The 19,493-nt window shown below is 36.8% G+C and overlaps 1 protein-coding gene across 1 annotated transcript; it reads right to left on the bottom strand.

The window, feature by feature from the left end:
* Positions 1-74: 74 nt before the first annotated feature.
* Positions 75-17,255, bottom strand: LOC113228260 (zinc finger protein 77-like). The gene is made up of 8 exons (XM_026461525.1): positions 17,173-17,255; positions 14,421-14,546; positions 10,719-10,835; positions 8,958-9,107; positions 6,821-6,895; positions 6,318-6,429; positions 2,198-2,302; positions 75-257 (listed from the first exon to the last, which is right to left on the bottom strand). Exons 2-8 carry the CDS (start codon positions 14,516-14,518, stop codon positions 75-77), a joined length of 840 nt encoding a protein of 279 aa, XP_026317310.1. The 5' UTR covers positions 14,519-14,546; positions 17,173-17,255.
* Between the last annotated feature and the right edge of the window lie 2,238 nt (positions 17,256-19,493).

Genomic DNA, 19,493 nt, shown 5'->3' with positions numbered 1-19,493 from the left:
AATAACAAACTATCCTTTATTAAAAAAATACAATAAAAGTTCCCACACATTTTTTTATTACAATAACTTACAAACTATTCAACATTAATAGTGCTATTCGAAGCCCGGGGTCGACCGTCCCTCGTAAGCTTGAGATGTATGAGTTTCATATGAGTGCCTAAAATGCCTGCTTGGCTGAACGTCGCTGGGCATTTACTGCATTGATATGGCCGCTCGCCCGTGTGTGTTCTGATGTGGCTTTTAAGTATGGCGTTTCGCTATGAACAGAAAAAAAAACATTTCTAGTTTTACTACCACGATATTTATTTATTTTCCTACTCCTGTATTTTAATAATAATTTCGTAAACCATATCATAAAATCGTCCTTTTTAGTTCTGAACCAAAATTCTATTGTCTATGATAGAACTGAAAAAATTCATTACAACGAATTTCAAAAAAGAACGTCGTATTTTTGCTAATTAAAATGGGTCTCCTTAATCGCGTCGCTGTGTTCCTGAACAGAATAACGTCGCTATGATTGTGAAATTATTAAAATTCAAATTATTTTATTAGATAATATCTCAAAATGTTATATAACATGTACAAAGGCTTAACCATTCGGCAAAAAAAAACTATTCAAAAACAATGTAAAATAGCAAATAGGACGCTATTTAAACGCTCTACTGGTTCCTGATTGGTTAAAATATAAGTGGTACTTGACCAATCACGGACATTTCTATTCCATCTCTGTGATCTTTTGTTTTGTAGGGTTTGTTTGGTTTTCAATTGAGTTTGTTGTCATGAATTGTAAACAAAATATACATATAAGTATATTAGTTGGGTTTCATTACTTTAATTTACTCGTAGAAAAAATATTCATATGCAAATACATAATTAGTTTCAGGCTAAGAAGCGTAGTGGTAAGAACCACGGTATGACTTTTTTTTATTTCGCAATGAAGGTAGTAGTCGTCGACAGCAAGAGGGTAGACAGATATGTCTACTCTTAAAGCTGTCATCTGCCGCCGTCCAGTCAACCCGTGACAATGGAGCGTGCAACCGTTCCGAAATATTGGGAAAAATGAAAAGAAGTCACACCGTGGTAAGAAGCCTGAAATTAGTGATAATCATTTAGGTAGTGAATAACCGCGCAAGAAGATGAATTAGATCTATTTGCCAAGATTTATTGAAGTCGGTTACTGAAAAGTGCGCGGAACCGGATTCATCCCCCAGTTTGCCACCCTTAGAGGCGGAATATTTTCTTCAAATTTAAATGGGTCCAATACTGCAGTACCCTCTTTCCAACAAAAAGGAATCATCAAAATCGGTTCACAAATACCGGACTAATCACGAAACATAAACAAAAAAATACAGCCGAATTGAGTATCTCCTCCTTTTTTGAAGTCGGTTAAAAAACTAACGTGACTCATTTATAACGCTATTATTAACTAAATTCTTGCTATTTAAAGAAACAATAAAAAAACGTGGTTAGGTTAAGGTTTTTCAAACTTGTTTGATGCTTTATTTGATCGTTTGTGACATTGTTTAAAGAAACCGTGAAGTTTGAAGTGTGCCTTATTCTGCGTGACCATGGTCCAGTTTTTGAAATTTGGCTAGCCAGAAAAAAGTCGCTATTTAATCGGTCCGCCGTTCAAAAGTTATAAGGGTGTTTTAAAGTCCACGCTGTAATAAACTTATTCCAGTGAAAAATCAGATCTAAGCTAGGTGTTGTCACCTATCTAAGATCTTAGATCTGATTACACTAAAAAAAGTCGTGATTTAGTCGGTTCACGTCGTAAAAAACTAGATTTAGTCGTTACGCCGTTTTGAAGTTATTAAGGTGTTTTACTGTCCACGCTGAAATAAGCTTATTCCGGCGGCACCATTTTTGAATGTCGAGAACCACAGCTCCTAGCTTAGATCTAATTGCACCCAGCAAAAGTCGTGAATTAGTCAGTTCTAGTCGTAAAATTTTAAAATTAGTCGCTCCTTTCTTTAGAAGATATTGGATATTCAATTATTTTCATTGATATGTACATTTACGTAGAAAAAATCATACACGTAATGTAATAATAAAATAAATAAACGACTTTTTTTCTGGCTAGTCAAATTTCAAAAACTCGACCATGGTCACGCTGGAATAAGGCACACAAATTTGAAGGATAAATATGACAAATTATTTGATCGTTTACGGGAGCTTAACATAAGTTCATACTTACATCAAAGATCTTATCGCACATTGGGCAGGGGAACTTGCGTGGCAGGGTATATCCTTCATGAATCTTCTTCTTATGCATAGTCAACGAATCCAATCGAGTGTACGCCTGAGAACATAAGTTTGTACTCACGTCAAATACTTTGTCACACATCGTGCAGGGGAACTTGTATTGTCGTTTCTCCCCCTCATGTATGAACCGCTTATGTTCTACAAGGCTCCATTTATTTGTGTATGTCTGGGGAAGATTAGCTTTAGTTTTTATGTTAATATTTCAGTTTATTTGTGGATGTATAGAAGCAATCATATCGCAGTACACAGCTGGACATAGGCCTCCCCCAAATCGCCCGGCCCTCAGCTAGTCGGCATCTGTCTTTAAAGAATGTAATAGGGGTTATCGAAGCCTAGAATATCATAACATTTTTGAAATAAATGTCTACGATGGTCTTTATTTTTTCCTCTATCCAGCTGTGGTAAAACTCTTCAATCAAAAATCTCAAAAGTTTTCCAATATCATTGTTGGCATTATAAATCTTCTACATCCCGAAAAATATTAGTAGAAGTAGAGCTCCTTGTGAAAGAGTTCCTCCAAGAGGTCGTCTTTGGCGGCAGAAATTGGGAAGTACTGCCACCTTACCTATTTCTGCAGCCAATCAGTAGTGTGAGCATTACTGCGTTCCGGTTTTGACTGGTAAAGATGCTGACGAAATTACAGGCACATGGGAATTGTCAACTTATGTCTTAGAGTGACGGGCGCAGTGGCAGTGCCCCTCAGATCTTTGCGACTTAAAGCTCTGAGTGGCACTGCAACCGTTTGGGCAGGCGTGTAGCTTACAATCAGGCGCACGACTTGTACGTCCCGTCACTCGATATTGATGACTTGATATAAAAAAAAAATATGGATAGGATTTAACTCAAATAGGATTTTCTTTGAAGCACATTAATTCTATGAATTAAAGCAACGAATATGAAATATTTAAATCATCAACAGCCTATCGCAATCCACTACTGAACATAGGCCTCTCCCAATGTGCGTTTCTGATTTATAACTGCGTCTGTGGCCAAACGGTTACATATATATAAACGCGTCGGTTACATCGTCTCTTAACATCAGGTGAGATTGTGAGACAGGTGAGACACACGCTTGGCCACAATCTCACCTAATGTTAAGAGACGATGTAACCGACGCGTTTGCCTAAAAAATGCCTATTCACTCTAGCCTTGAATAGCCCCAAATTGTACTTTTCGGGAAACACAGATAGAGCATTCCATTCCTTTGCCGTACGCATTAGAAAGGAGGAAGCAAAACGCATAGGTGGAATATCAACGACATAAGAACGGAGTGACCCGGACCTTCTAGTCGACCGAAGGAGGAACGGTGAGGTTGGAACTAAATTTAAAAAATCCTGAGCACACTCCTCGAAATACATCCCATAGAAAACCGACAAGCAGGCTACTTTTCTGCGATGGTCGAGATTTTGAAGCTTCGACTCCACAAGAGAATTGTTGTGTCTTATTAACAACAATGTATATAGTGAGTTTGGGTGTAATTTGTGGTGTTCTATGTGTGTGTCTGCTCTGCTTCTCTCGTCAGCTTATCGCATCCATATGCTGTCAGCATCTTTTCACAGATTGTCACTCCATCTGGTCGGACACTACGTTTGCCGAGCCATGGTCTCATCAGTATATAGCCAGAAATAGAGACGAAATGTCATTTAATTTGCTTGAAAACTATTCTGCCATATCATTACTGTGACAACTGCGCTCCGATTGGCTAGATTGGCTCCGAGTTCCAAACAATTGGCGGGTGTTGTCAACTGTTTCACATCAAATCGACCAGTTAAGATTTAATTACCGGTGAAATGTGATTCCGTTTGTTTTGTAATTAGATGTTCTGCTGTTTTTCCCACACCACCGTATAGAACAGCACGACATTGTTAGGGATATTATCTTTATTACAGTAAATACAGAATATTTTATGGAATATACGGAGACGTACGCACAGGTCAGTAGTTGGCCTGTCTATATTTCAGTGCAAACGGGAGTTGATATTTATAAGAGCTGTATCGCTAATGTGTTACCAGGAATATATGGCCCTTATTTCGTCTCTATTTCTGGTTATATACTCGATGCATGGTCTCCACTCAAGACCTCGCTTTCCCTATCGGTTGTCGATTCTTCAAAGGAAATAGCCAGTCCACTGCCACTTCAGCTTGCTTATTCTACCACCTATGTCGATGATATTGGTTCTCTATCGAATAGCCTCATTTAAGAGTCGGTACTACCTCAGATCCAATTTAAATGTTTCCCGTACTAATACGGTTTATTTTGCTTGGGTCGAGCGACAGGGACACGGGCTTTATTTCAGAATTTATTTTGTTACATACCAAATTAAAGCCTTTTGAAAAACGTATATCGTATATGTCGGCGCGGAACCATCCGGCCATTGTAAGTCGTCATCGTCATGAGGCTCAGACATCACGAGATACATGAAACTGCACTTTAACTTAAACCTATTCCGAAACGGACACTTACGTTAATATTAACAAAAATTAATGCAATTCAGTTACAGAGCCGAGGTAATAATCGCGGTTGTTATAAAAAAAAGCGCGGAAAAACATCAACACAATTATTACCAATCTTTTTGGCCGACCTCTGATTTGCGGAGCCGATTTTACGTCAATACAATGTCTTTACGTTTTTGTTAACGATTCATTTTAAAATTAAAGCTTGTTAAGAATAACAATATTACAAACTTATTATTTAACAATTTTACTATTAGGATTTTGCGCATTATTTTAGAAATTATAATCGTTTTAATTAAATGAGATCTTATCATTTCACACTACGATAGACGACAGCGCCCTGTTTGCATAAACACGCCTTCTTGCAAACAGTTTATCTAAAGGAACATAGATGGCGTTTGTAAGCGCGCCCATATATACTATACGTGTTCTATAGGGTGCAGTTGATATTAAAAAAATCATTGGTATATATAAAGTACCTATTGAATACAGGGGTTTTCTTGTAAACTTTCGAGGGATTTTTCCACCGTGAAAATGTTTAAGAATCGTGTTTTCACATAGTATAGTACTAAGTCTATATTCTCAATTATACTATATATTTTTTCCTTATTGATTGATTCGACACTTCCAATGTTATGCGAAATGAACCAAAGCCATTTCAACAGGGCTATCACGATAAGGCGCGAAATGCGCGAAAGAGACATAAAAGGCGGAATCTTTATCTCGTACTAATCGCTCCCTATCGTGCTAGCCCTACAGGTAGTCTAGACTCTTCTGCCATCCACTAACTAAAAGGCGGCTAAGTGACAAATGGTCAAATATCCGTCTTAAATAGCAAGAGATAGAGCTCAAAATTATCTTTTCAGTTCTTATGCTCTTAAAGTTCGTATTTATGCTGAGTGTAGGCTGCATAAAATAGGATTTTATGCTCTAGTGCACACAATAAAACCGTCGTTTAAGACCGAGGCAATGACGCCTGCGCCAACAGCCACGCACTCTAGAACTTTATAAAATAAAGGCACCTCAAGTTCATAATAAAATACAAAGTAATACACTGAATATGCCAGGGAAAACCATCACATTAAATATGTCTAATTGTAGTAATTTTACATTCAATTTTAATTAAATAATCGATCATTTGTAATATTGCTGTTTAATTTCCTCGCAATCGAAGTGAAAAGCAGATTGTATACAGTCGTTCATGAAACCTATTTTACCCTCGACTTAAGTATCCACCCTCGCCTGCTCGTCTCGGGCAAAATGACGCGTTTTATGCACTTATTGTACAATGTACTATTTAAAAACAGTTAAAATTGGTTAACATGTTCAATTTTCAAAACTGGGTTACGGATTTTTATGTCTCAAACAAATATTTTGTCACTTAGCCACAGTTTAGTTAACGGACGGCAGTCTTAAAATCTTATCTTTCAGACAAACTCGGAGAATAGATCGTTCCATAACTCGCCGAGCGACTGATAGACTGGTGGACCAGAAGCCTCCAGTTTATGGTGAAAGAAACCATGGTGATGGAAATTTCAATGTCGAAAAAGGTTTACAACTCCTGGAAAAGGTGTAAAGCCGGCAGAAACTAAATGTTACCTTGTCACATTGGTCACATTGGAATGGCTTTATGTTGAAATGGACCCGATTGGCGTGAGAGTCCAGGCCTCGTCGGCAGCTGAACCTTTTCTCGCATTGATCACATTGTATACTGAAAAAGGAAAAGAATATTAATTAGTTTTTTTTTTTAATGGGACAGTATAGGGAAATATGAAACCATAGAAGATACAAGGAAACTGTCTTAGGAACCATTAAGTCTTTTTTTCTCGTGAAAACAATTTTGGCATAGTCAATTTTTTGGTCAAGGTAGACTTGGTGAAATTTTTTTTTAGTATTCAGTGACTCAGTTTCATAAAGGGATCATTTCATTGTACGGAACAAAATAATCGGGACTGTCGAAGTTGGTCATATTCATAAAATATTTTTCATAACTATAGTTTTTTTCTTCCGTGGGCGTGTCGCTTTCAACGGGCACATGACTTAGTCGTCCCGTCACTTAATATAATACAAAAATAAATACTGGTAAGTTTACAACTACTTACGGTAATTCTAAATAATTGACGTGAGGCACAGCTATCTTCAAATGCTGCTTCAATGCAACGGACGTCTTGAAACTCCTGAAAATTAAATTACAGCGTTAATCTTAATTAATTTGTTAAGTCATATTATGTCCAATCCAATATGGGGATCTCTCGCAAATGGCATTCAGTGCAGGACGATAAGAGAGAGCCCGAATTTTCAACGTAGATTGGTAGCCAACTATTTGAAAAGCATTCAAGGGCGTTCAGCACCCAGAAGCCCGTTTATGGTATTGCATTATGAAGGAAGCTGGTGAAATTACAGGCACATGGGACTTATCAACTTATGTCTCAGATGACGGGCGCAGTGGCATTGTTCTCCGATCTTTGTGATTTAAAGCTCTGAGTGGCATTGCAACTGTTATGGACAGGCGTGTAGCTTACCATCAGGCGCACGACTTGTTCGTCCCGTCTATTGATATTATAAAATAAAACATTTAAAGCACCATCTAGTATCTTGTAACAAAAACTCACTCGAGGTGAGTCTATCCCTTCTAGATGGCGTAAGTTTCATTCAATTACAAGGTGGCGCTTCGCCTTTATTGCATAATTGTAAATGTGTGTTTGAATTTCGGACTAAGTAACGCTTTACACTTAAAAAAATATTTTAATGTAAACGAGCGATTTCATTCTCAAGCTGCTGAAGATGATTCTGAAGATTCACTTCAATGCAGCGAATTTAATGTATGATTAAAAATACGTTTCATTTTTTTTTTAATTCTGATTCGCGTAAGTATCTAAAATTATTATTTCCGTAAAAACGAATAATGAATCGAACGACCCATTAATTTATCGGTTTGGTGCAACAAGGGCGGATAACACAAAGGAAAAAAAAAATGTCTAATTGTTTTAAAATAATAATAGCACCTGAATCTTTTAGCTGAATTAGAGCATAAATAAATGGAGTATATAAATAATAAAGGACAAAAAAATTTATATTAAAAAATATAACACATTAAAACTTTATTTTCAATTTTCTCGAATCTCATTTTTACGTGATATGCCCTCGTTACACCGAAGGCTTCAATAGCAACTAAAAGACCCATAGTGGATCCAAAATGGCGTCATCGATATAAGGTTTGTGACGATGCGACCTCTTCCATTGTCGTCCCACCGTTTTATCACCCTTTTCTCTGGTTCCTAACGACTTACTTTTCAAATTTAAATTGGTCTCTAATTATTTTCTTCGTCATTATTACTTTGCTTTGTTCCTTCGTCACTCCCATCGAGGAGAAAAGATTCTTCAATCATGTAAACTTAAACTGCTTATAAAGCAGCAATATATTACATACGAATACAGGCCCTTTTGGGCCTGTTGCATTCTTCCTTCTTTTCCTGTCACAAACTCGAATTTTTTTCCCGGAATAACGTCTGTTCGAATTTGCATTAAACCGAAGACTAAATTATAATGAAACCGTTGTTCTTTCAGGATATGTTGGATGTTTATCGGCAAGTCACGATTAGGTTTGGTTAGGTTTAAAAGAAAAAACATTTTCCTCTCATAATTACTTTTGCGGTTATGACAATTCGAGCAAAAGTTATTTCTGGAAAATATCATTTCGGACTACTCATAGGTAACCCTTCTACAATAAATTTAGGTGGGCCGAGCATTGACTTACAATTATATGGACGACGGGCCTATACAAAAACCACGAACAAAATGGCCCAAGTCAACCTATTTAAACGTAGTGACATGTAAAGGAATATGAAAAAGCTAAAACGTTGAATTTAAATTGTAATGTCATCGCAGTACTGTCTAATTTTGCTTGCTTCGCTGTCAGTCGAACAAACGAAGACTAAAGCGTGAATGACGCTCTGTATACGATTTTAACGCCCTATAAGTTCGGACACTTTTTAGCGCGGACCCGACGTCCATATAATTGTAAGTCAATGGAGCCGAGCATTACTTTCTATCATTATAACGCAAGACCCGCGTGACAGGTTTTCTTGCAAGATAAAACGAGAGGGACCGAGTATATCCAGAGAAGAGCAAACGCCCAGGCTTTGATTAATGGCGCGGCCAATTAATTATCAATCTCGGATATTGAATTTTTTTCACAACGGGGCTCAGCAGTGGAACTATAATTATTACTATTCTTACTTATCGCACTCGACGCAGTAAAAATTCCTCGCGCTAGAATGTTTCACACTGTGTATCCTCAGATGGGAAGGAGATAGGAAAGCCATTCCGCATTCTTTGCAGATGAAGTTCTTGGGTCTTTTTGTCGCTGATACTTCGGTTGGATGTCTCCTGTGGTATACAAATCATATTACTCTTTTCCAGTTTTTAGTAGCGGTAGAGTCAATTTTTTGGTCAAGCGTTAGTTTTCCATAAGAATTAATAAAATTGATCAAAAAATTTTTTTTAGTGCTGATCGACTCAGTTTTATGAATTTCATTGAACGTGACGAAAAAAATCGGGACAGCCAAAGTTGTTAAAAGTTCAATAAATACTTTTTCATACAAAATGAATAAATTTGATTAATTCTTTTAATGCAAATAGATTTAGTTATAATAATAATATAATAATAATAACGCACACACTCAACATAGCCCCGCACTAGGGAAACCCTGTGTCGCGGGTGCCACGGACACACACATAGACAACCACAAATTACACCCAAACTCACGAGAGAAATAAATGTAGGTCATACAAATATTTCGCCCGGCCCGGGAATCAAACCTGGGACCTCTGCGTGGCAGTCCGGCATGGTAACCGTTCGGCCACCGGAGGCAGTTAAAGTTTCAAGGATGACTTCATTGTATCGGAATAAAAAAACTGGGACAGCAGAAATTGGTTGAATTTTATAAAAATAAACCTCTGGTGTCCCGATTTTTTCATCTTACACAATGAAACGATATCCCTTCCTGAAACTGTCGATCATCACTGACAAAAATTTTCATCAATTTTATTCATTTTTATGGACAACTCACGCTTCACCAAAAATTTACAATGCCAAAATCATTTTCACAAATAAAGACATAATGGTTCCTAAGACAATTTCCTTGTATCTTCTATGATTGTCTACTATCTAGCAGCATGGACCAACTCAAGAGGATTGTTATTCTCTAGACTACAGATCGTAACACTGAAAAAAGGCAAAAATCCCGTCGTATATCAAGATGGCGCTGTTCAATAGCCTGAAAATATGTAAATGGCCGTAGATATCAAATAATTCCTCTTTAATATGAAATACAAGTAGTCAGTTTTTTCCTTGTATTGACCATGAGCCATTGCCTTACAAATAAATGGACGACGGGTCTAATACAAAAACCACGAAAAAAATGTCCCAAGTCAACCTATTCGAAATTTAAATCGTCATCGCAGTATCGCGCTGTCAGTCGAACAAATGAAGACTAAAGCGGAGTTTGGCGCTCTGTATACGATTTTAGCGCCTTACAAGTGTGGACACTTTTTAGCGCGGACCCGACGTCCATATAATTGTAAGTCAATGCCATGAGCTAATATTATTTTCTGACCTTAGCTATGTCGCATTTCAATAACACTAACTCATTGTAACTGCTCTTGTAACTCATTATAACTAGGGCGCATTGAAAACCAGCGTCACAGCCTAGTCTTGGTTGTGACTTTAGTGAATGGGATCCTTTTGCATACGCCACAGCCACACACATGTCAGTATATTATTATATAACTTGTTGTTTAAAAGTTGTAACGCTGTTTTTTTCTGTTTTTAATTATATGAGACCATTTTGCCTTTTTTTATATTGTGGCTTTGCAATTTCTATTTCTACTTCTATTCAATCACATCCACGCTTGAATAATTCTCAAATAAGCTTTAACCACGAATCGAAACAGTAACTTTACGGATTTGAACACAGTGCTTACTGCTACAACACTTACAATATCAAATGGTTCTTGAGTCCGTGTGTACCGGAATAACTCTTATTGCAATAGTCGCACATAACACGTTTCTTGTTATGTACGTGAAGTATGTGTTTCCGTAGAGATGCTTGGCGTCTGTTAAAAAAAAAGGAAGCACTTATATTTAAAAAAGAAAGAATTTAAGTTATAAGTAAACTTAACCGCTTTCGCTGTGTTCATTACATCTATTTGTCAAGTTTTATTGAGTTCGCTCAACGGGAAGTTGGTGAAATCATTGACCAAAACGAAGTGGATGATGTAGGCTGTATAAGAATGTTAAAAGAAATGAGAAAATGCAGGAGTGAAAACAAAAACTTATATGAAAAGCAAATAAAAAATTCAATACACGACACGCTGCTGATAAATAATCAATACATGGAAGCAAAATAAAAACATAGCAAATAATAAAAAAAATAATATTATAAAGTACGGGGTTCGCGACATCCTGTCCCTCGTGTCAACAGCTAAGCGATTGTAACCATTAGTTGTGCAATTAACAACGGGAAGTGAGCATGCCTACAGCTTCGGTACCTATCTGGAAAATAGGGAGAGTACTGTAAGTCTGGTAGCAGTGTCCTGCGACAATGTCCGGACGTAGATAACGACTTAAAGAGCGACACGGGTTTCGACTGGCCGCCGGTGCGCAGGAATGCATTGTGTCCAGCCAGCTCACGCGAAACAATAGCGTGGGTTAACATTAATCGAGAGGTAAGTTGAAAACTGAAGGTACTAAATAGATTTAAGTTCTTTTTCAGGTACAGTTCGCGTTCCCACTATGTCGTGACGACATATTGTCGTGCAGTTTACAGTGTCGTGGCCTGCCCTCCCCTCTCGTACCCCGCGCCCTCTGCTCGCTTTGCAGTAGCGTTGGGTCGTAGCCAGAGATGGGCAAGGAGGCTGTCGTGAAACGATAAATTGTCGTCACGATCTAGTGAGAACAGCTAGTCACGACAGTCAAATAGTCGTGATATGGGGACAGGCTAGATACGACAGTCGTCCAACGATAATAAAACGTGACGACATAGTGGGAACGCGCCCTGCGTGTGTATCGCAAGTGTTTTTCATGGTGGCGTTATTGGTGGCCCGCCGCGTGTAAAGAGGACAAGCAGTAGGGATGGGTATCGATTAATCGGAATAATCGATGTTTTTTAAATCGATGTCATCTGGTTCAATTAATCAGATAATCAATGATTACATACCGATTTTTGGTAAAAAAAAAAATTTAAAAAAATTAAAACCAAGTATATTTCATAAAAATATTTTACAAACATGTTAAAATTTGGAAAAAAACAACCACTTTCAAATCCAAATGTTCATTTTATTTAGTCGATTTTCGAAAAATGCGACTTACGCGCATATATACCGTGGCACCAGAAAGATGGTTGACATAAGCTCTTCCTTCCTGTCTCCACCGCCTTTGAAAAATTTATAGTCAATACTAGTGTCTATACTACTATATTGCTGTAATTTGTGTAATTTGAAATAAGGCAGGAAATTAAAAAAAAAAAATTATTTATTAGACAACAAAATTGTGAAGGTACAATGGAAATTAAATTAAGTACACAAAATAAAAGAAACACAATTTGTTGCAGCGACTATCGTGTACAAATAAAAATGACACTTGAATCCTGCACTAGGCTAAGCCTGTCTCGCAGGTAATCAGACTTTCCCTGTTACCAATTTCACGAATAAAGTAGCACAAATCATGAACGGAATATAATAAAAGAGAGTATTAACCAATTGTTTGAAAATGTTTATATGTGTGTGCGTGTGTGTGTGTGTGTCTGTGTGCATGATTGTTGTGTACGATAGTGTGTGTGAGTGTGTCAGTGAGTAAGTATGTGTGAGTGTTAATAAAGTAAATGTAAGTGTGTGTAGCAGTCCGCTGCACGGGATCAATAAGGATCCAGGATTGTCGCTCAAGGTTCAGCAGCAGCACTAACACACCATACTTAAAATATTCTCCATTTCAGAGTATGAAAGAGTTTCTAAGTAACGCCGGACTTTGTGCCTGAGCTCTGAGATCGAGCAGGACTTAATGCAACACAAAGAGTTTATTTTGTTGTAGATGTAGGGATGCAAAAATTTCGGAAACTTTCTGGCGAAGGTAGAATTTATAGTGGGGAGCGGTAGACCATAACGTCTTTTTTCAAGGGAACAACCATAATGTGGCGAAGAAATTACGCCTTTGTGTACGTGCACCATGACCCGGAGCAAGAAAAGGCCCCGAACCGAAAGGACCTCACTTTCCTTATACACAGAGGCAGTTGGATATCTAATAGGTTTATTCAACATAACTTTTAACACGGATCGTTGGGCCCTTTCAAGTATCATCATGTTGACCTTACCAGCACCACCCCACACAGTAACACAATAACTGATAACAGATTCGCAAAGCGTCACATATATCATCCTCAAAAGACCCAGTCCCGCTGACAAACGCAGATTCTTAAAGAGGTATATCAATTTGCGTAATCTTTTTGCAGTGACAATCAAGTGTTCTCCAAAAGTGAGCCTCTCGTCAATAAATACGCCAAGATATTTTACGCTATACGCCCTGGTAATGCTTTGACACTTGCAAGGACCTCTACCTTCAAGTCCACAAGAGTGAACCGGAATGTCAGGAGAATGGGTGGGCGCGGATGCACCAGTCTTGTAGAAACAAAGGAATTGAGTTTTAGTTAAGTTGAGTGTCAGGAGATTGTTCCCAAGCCAGGCAGCCACACGCGACATACCACTTTCAACCCGATCATAAACATATTTCCAGCTCGGACCACTGAAGATGATGGCAGTGTCATCTGCATAGCAAATAATGTCTGCCTGGTCCAAGTTTGAGTGAATAATGTCGTTAATGTAGACAATGAAAAGGGTAGGACCAAGCACGCTGCCCTGTGGCACCCCAAATTCGATAGATCTAGGATCGCTCGATTGATCAATGACTCTTGTGGACTGAGAACGTCCCGTCAAATAGCTCACAAACCAATCAAGCGCAACACCACGAATACCAAACAACTCAAGTTTACGAACAAGAATGGGGATGGATACGGTATCGAAGGCTTTTGCCAGGTCAATCAAGTCAAGGTCAAATTAGGGTTATGTTACGAGGTTCTTATGCATGCCGCCTGAGCCGCCACCTGTGTTTTCGAGGTTATTCTAGAAACTCTGGTACTATTCGCTTAGACTTAACGGAGTATTGTCTAGCACTCTCTACACCTACTTAGTTTTTTTTTACTTTAGAAATCAGGTAAACAAAGAAGCAGGGTTTGTAAACCGTAAGAGATGAAACTGACGTAATAAAATTTGTAAAAAATTCACCAACAAGAATATGAAGTAATGCGACCAATGAAAATCGATTAATCGATTTTTTAAGGCACGATAAGTCGACTGTTTTGTCAAAAAAATAATCGATGTCAATAATCGATGTTTTGTTGATAGATACTCATCCCTAAGAGGCAGTGTAAACGAGGTTCTTTGCGAGCTCACCTATCCCGCAGCTCTCCAAGAGGTTACTTTTTTTTATCATGTATAGCTTCACCGATATGTATGTACCTGTGCATGTTAACGAATTCAAAAAAAGGATGTTCACAATTCGAATAGGTATGGTTTTTTTTGTATGTATGTTATGTCATTTGTGAACCGTACCGGATAATCATAGCTTATGTACAAAAAGGGTAAACTTACTTAAAGCACTTGGCGCACTGTGGACAGAAGTACTGATACGCTCCATTACAGTGATGCGAGGTATAGTGATCGCGCACTGTGCTGCGGTTCGCACGCATAATGTTGCAAATCGTACATTTGAATCTTCTGTAATGCAAATAGTAACTTCTATAATAACTATACTCGAGCCAAATGCGATGTAGAATAAAGGTCAACAAACGAAAACATATGATTTTTAGGGTTTTCATCTCAGACACTTTCACAGTTACCACAATTTCAAAGTTTTCCTACGAAATTCGACTAGATTATGAATAATACTAAATCTTGAAGCTATGTTTATAATGAATATTATTCAACAGAAGTTTCAAATCACCTAAAAATGATATAAAAATGACCAGTTATTAATTATTTGTAAAACTGTGTCATCCCGAGTAACTTTTTGATTTGAAGGTCGACATTGTAAACATTCGACTTCTGGTGGTAATTAAAGTTCAGAATTGGAAATAGATGCTGGATGATATAGTATTTAGCAAATTAATTTAAATAAAATCTTACAATTTTGTTTCTTTTTACCATTACCTATCAATTACATTACCTAAATATTAATAGGATGCAAACACTTATTTTTATTCCTAAATCATACGTATCAATAGATATTTTGTAAACTTTATAATAATTGGCCAGATAAGTATTACTTCTACATAACCCAATTACCTACTTACCTATTTAAATTCAAATTAAGGGAAGCAGGTCGTGGGCAGAGAAAGCCTTAATAATGAGAATTGAAAAAAATGTTCTTTTCCTATGCCATCATTGGTTGCGTAGCAACGTTTTGTTATTAAATATTCTACATTAAATTTGGCTAGAGTATAGTTAAGACACATCCAACGCTAACATAATAGAAAGAAACAAGCTTAGAGACAAACACACTCAGTCTCTTTCGTTCTCGTGCACATTTGGATACTATTTACATGTGTAAAAAAAAATGTAATATATTTTTTTTTATACATGAAAATAGCATTCAAATACAAAATAATTATGTACATTACTTCAATTTTCTCAGTGTCCCTCGGTAATCTACCTATTTTTTTTTTATAAAAAATGAGTGCGCATTTGACCTCCATCTCAACTGATGGAAAGTGATGATGAAGGTCGACGATGTAACATGCACACCTAAATAATGCCTATTCTCTCTCGCCTTGAAAAGGTCCAAGTTATAGCGTTCGGGGAACAAGTCCGCAGGTAGGGAATTCCACTCTCCAGCCGCTCGCCATTTAAATGTGGAAGCGATACATGCGAATCCTGGGAATATCCACAACATAGGGGTGGAATCCCAGCCCACGTTTAGTCCCCTGATGATGGAATGGGAAAAGCATTGATTCCGCTTTTCCCTTTTTTTGTGCAATTAACCAGGCAACTTTACGACGGTGTTCAAGGCTCTGCAGCTTCGCCTCTACTAATTTCGAGTCACATATAAGCCTCTTGCCACGCTTGTCGATTGAAACCAAGGTGGCCAGTTGGTATTTAGCAGAGCCATCCCATAAGTGGCAGCAGTACTCCATACACGACCGGACTTGTGCTTGGTGCAGCTGAAGCAACTGTCCCGGTGTGAAGTACCACCTGACCTTGGAAAGGATGCCTTCCTGCCTGCATTTTTGGCCATGGATTCAGTGCATCTGCCGAAGTTCAGATTGGACTACAGGCCCATTTCAAGTAGCTGGAGACGGTCGGTTATCGACCTATCGACCGATTTCCGAATGTCCATTAATTATTAGATTTGAAATGTATAATAATTTGAATTATGAACAACGTACTTTATTGTTGTTTGTTTGTTGTTGTTTTGATTTCCGTGTGAACTTCTGTGTATTACACAACAACAACAACTAACGTTAACAAGTTAACAGAAATAAAGTGTACTTTTTTATATAACTAAAAATGAGTATTTGTCTGTCTGATTATTATTAATTCTTTCGTACCTTTTTAGGCCACTGAAAAGAAATTGATTTATCATTTTTGTCATATTCTTTTAAAATATTCTTTACTTCGATTATAACACTACAAGCTACGGAAACACGTTTTTGGACTTTGTAAAAATAACCATTGTTGTCTTTCTTACAAGTCAACTGAATGAGTCAAATGAGTATCAAAGAGGGACATTGAGAAAATAGATAGATAGTAAACACTTTATTCTCACACACACAAGAACTGTACAATTCTACATAAACAACTTAAAACTAATGTGAGCAAAGGTGGTCTTATCGCTAAGAGCGATCTCTTCCAGACAACCTTTGAGGTAAAGGAAAGCTAATCGGAGCGGGAGGCGTAATGTGCCAATTTTGCAAATAAAAAAAAATAATTGCATAAAAAAACACAAAATAAATAAATAAAATAAAAACAGTAATTTATCAAATATTTAATAAATAACGATACATTATATCTACATAAATATATGTATGAATAAATATATCTAAATAAAGTTATACTTACTAATAAATATGCACACGTAGCAGACTAGGACCGTGCTAGAAGATATTTACGCAATCCGGTTTTGAAAATAGGTAGCGACTTAGAATCTCGGATTTCAAATGGGAGATCGTTCTACAATTTTGCAGCCGTAAATAATCGTAACGGAATCTTTGTAATACTCAGAGCGAGTGAAAGGAGGCTACAGTAGGTTATCCATTTGAGACCTTAGTTCACTTAGAAGCACTGTATTTTAGTACCTAGTATTTTAAATAATGTAGAAAAACAAAATTATTTACAGGATACTTACTTACGATGATTCGCCTGATGGTAGGCCAATTCGTCAGCGGTTTCCAGTCTCAGTTTACAGATATTGCACTCATAGTCTCCTTTGCTCTGGAAAAAAAAAACAAAAAATCTTTTTCAAAAAAATTTTTTTTTTTAATTTTTTCTTAAAAATATGTGAAAAAAGGTGGGTTTTTGTAGTTACAGTTTTTACACTCATTAATTTTTAGTTTAATAATAATAATTTATTTCTTTAAAAAGGGAGCAACTCTTAAACTAAACACTACTAGATTCGCCAGAGGGAGCCGTGAAGTAAACAATCCGAATTACGTTCGATTTGCTTAAAATTGTTAAAATTGGTTGATTATCTTAGACAATTGGTTAAAAACAATATTGTGTACGTAAATATTATGTGCAAGTGTTTGTAAACTTTTTTATATAGTAAATAACTCAAAATAATATATCAAAGTGTTAAGACTGTATCACTTTAAAAACACTTAAAATCAGTGTAATTTTGTGACAAAATTATTACAACAGCTAATATTAAATGAAATAGTATATATTTGCAAAGATTAATTAAGTGAAACAGTGTTTATTTTAAAGTTTTTAAAAATATTTATCCGTTACGTAGGTACTTAACGTTTGAAATGGTAAATTGGACTTTGGACCCTGTTTAAAACGTGATAAAAAGAAATCCAAACTCAGAGCGCTTCCTACACACGGTTAAATTCACCACTCCGAGCAGCGTCGTATTGGTCTAATGGCTGTTGCGGTTGCCTTTAGTATCCAGGTTGCGCGTTCGATCCTGACCGGGTGATACACAAACATTTTATTTTTTTATTTTTTATTTAAAAAAATAAGGAATCTGTTTTTTGTTTATTTTTTGACGTGGATTTACAAAAAAAAATCACCTTTGAAATAAATAATAAACGGGACTTATTCAGATTTTGGAGTACAGTTTTGATTAAGAAAAATCTGTATAAAATGGAAACGTTGTGCACAAAATGCAAAAGAAATATACATGACAGGCAATGTTTATGCTGCGTAGTGTGTAAGGGTCAATATCATATTGATTGTACTAACGCGTCCAAGCTATTTTGTTTAATGAGCGCGGGAAGTAAGGCAAATTGGAAATGCAACTCGTGCCTTTTGCACGGTCAAAAGGAAGATGACCATTTTCATACACCACCGCCTATGACCACACCCCCTCCAACTTTTAAGTCTCCTCAGTCCTCAACACCGCAAAACTTCGTAACCGTCAGAGACAAAGTACATGTTAATATACCAATTGAGAATACGTTTAGCATCTTATCAAGTGATGAATCATGTGGGGAATCGCAGGAACAGAAAAATGATAACTGCATATTACAACGAAGTTGCCCAGAACTGAATATTAACAACACAGATGAAATGAAAGATATTATACTTAAATTGCAGTCAGACTTAGCATCTGCTGAACAGGAAATAGAGAACTTACTGTCTGAAAATTTTAATTTAAAAAAAACAAATTCTAAACAAGAGAATCAAATTAGGCACATGAAAAAGATATGTACATCTACCGTAAAAAATCATTCATCGGCGCGAAAGAAACGTAAAAGCCTGCATACTACTAAGTTAAATTACTCACAAGACATAGAGCAACAGACAATGGAGAAAATAAGTAATAATGAAATTGTTAATAATTATAATGATAATGATAAACCAAACACAATAAACAATAAAGAACGACCGGTCGAGCAACAAAAAAATAGGGTGATAATATTGGCCGATGAGCAAGGCACTGGAACTCAACGTATACTACAAGAACTGTTGGGAACCAAATACAATGTTTTCTGTTTCTGCAAACCTGGAGCCAACGTCGTAAATGTGATTTCGTCTTGTACATCAGAAATAAATACTTTGACAAATGAAGATTATGTAATTGTAATTGGTTTCAAGAACGATACAAGCCCATTTGATGTGAAATATCTGTTCACGTCATGGCTCTATTCAATTAAAAATACAAATGTGCTAGTGTGTGAAACCCCTTATAACAAACATTTGAATGAAACAAAACTTAATCAGGAGCTAAGATTTATTTGCAATAATTTTGAAAATTCTGTTTTTATTGATATGAATTTTGCCAGATATGTGCCTAAACGTAAATATTATGCTACCTATTTATGTCGCAATGTACTTAGAGAAATATTGAGAATGTCAAATCATAGAAGGTATAAGCAACACATGCTCGCAAAATCTGTAACTGTTACGGTTAATGACGTCTGCACTCAAACCGATAGTACTGTCTTTGTTAATTCGGAGCCACAAGTGGAATATGAAAAACCATCCCAGACACCGTACAAACAG

Source organism: Hyposmocoma kahamanoa, unplaced genomic scaffold (assembly GCF_003589595.1).
Source record: "Hyposmocoma kahamanoa isolate Upper Pololo Valley unplaced genomic scaffold, ASM358959v1 224, whole genome shotgun sequence".
NCBI lineage: Eukaryota > Metazoa > Arthropoda > Insecta > Lepidoptera > Cosmopterigidae > Hyposmocoma > Hyposmocoma kahamanoa.
Note: the sequence above shows the minus strand (reverse complement) of the source record. Positions and strands in the feature narration are given on the sequence as shown.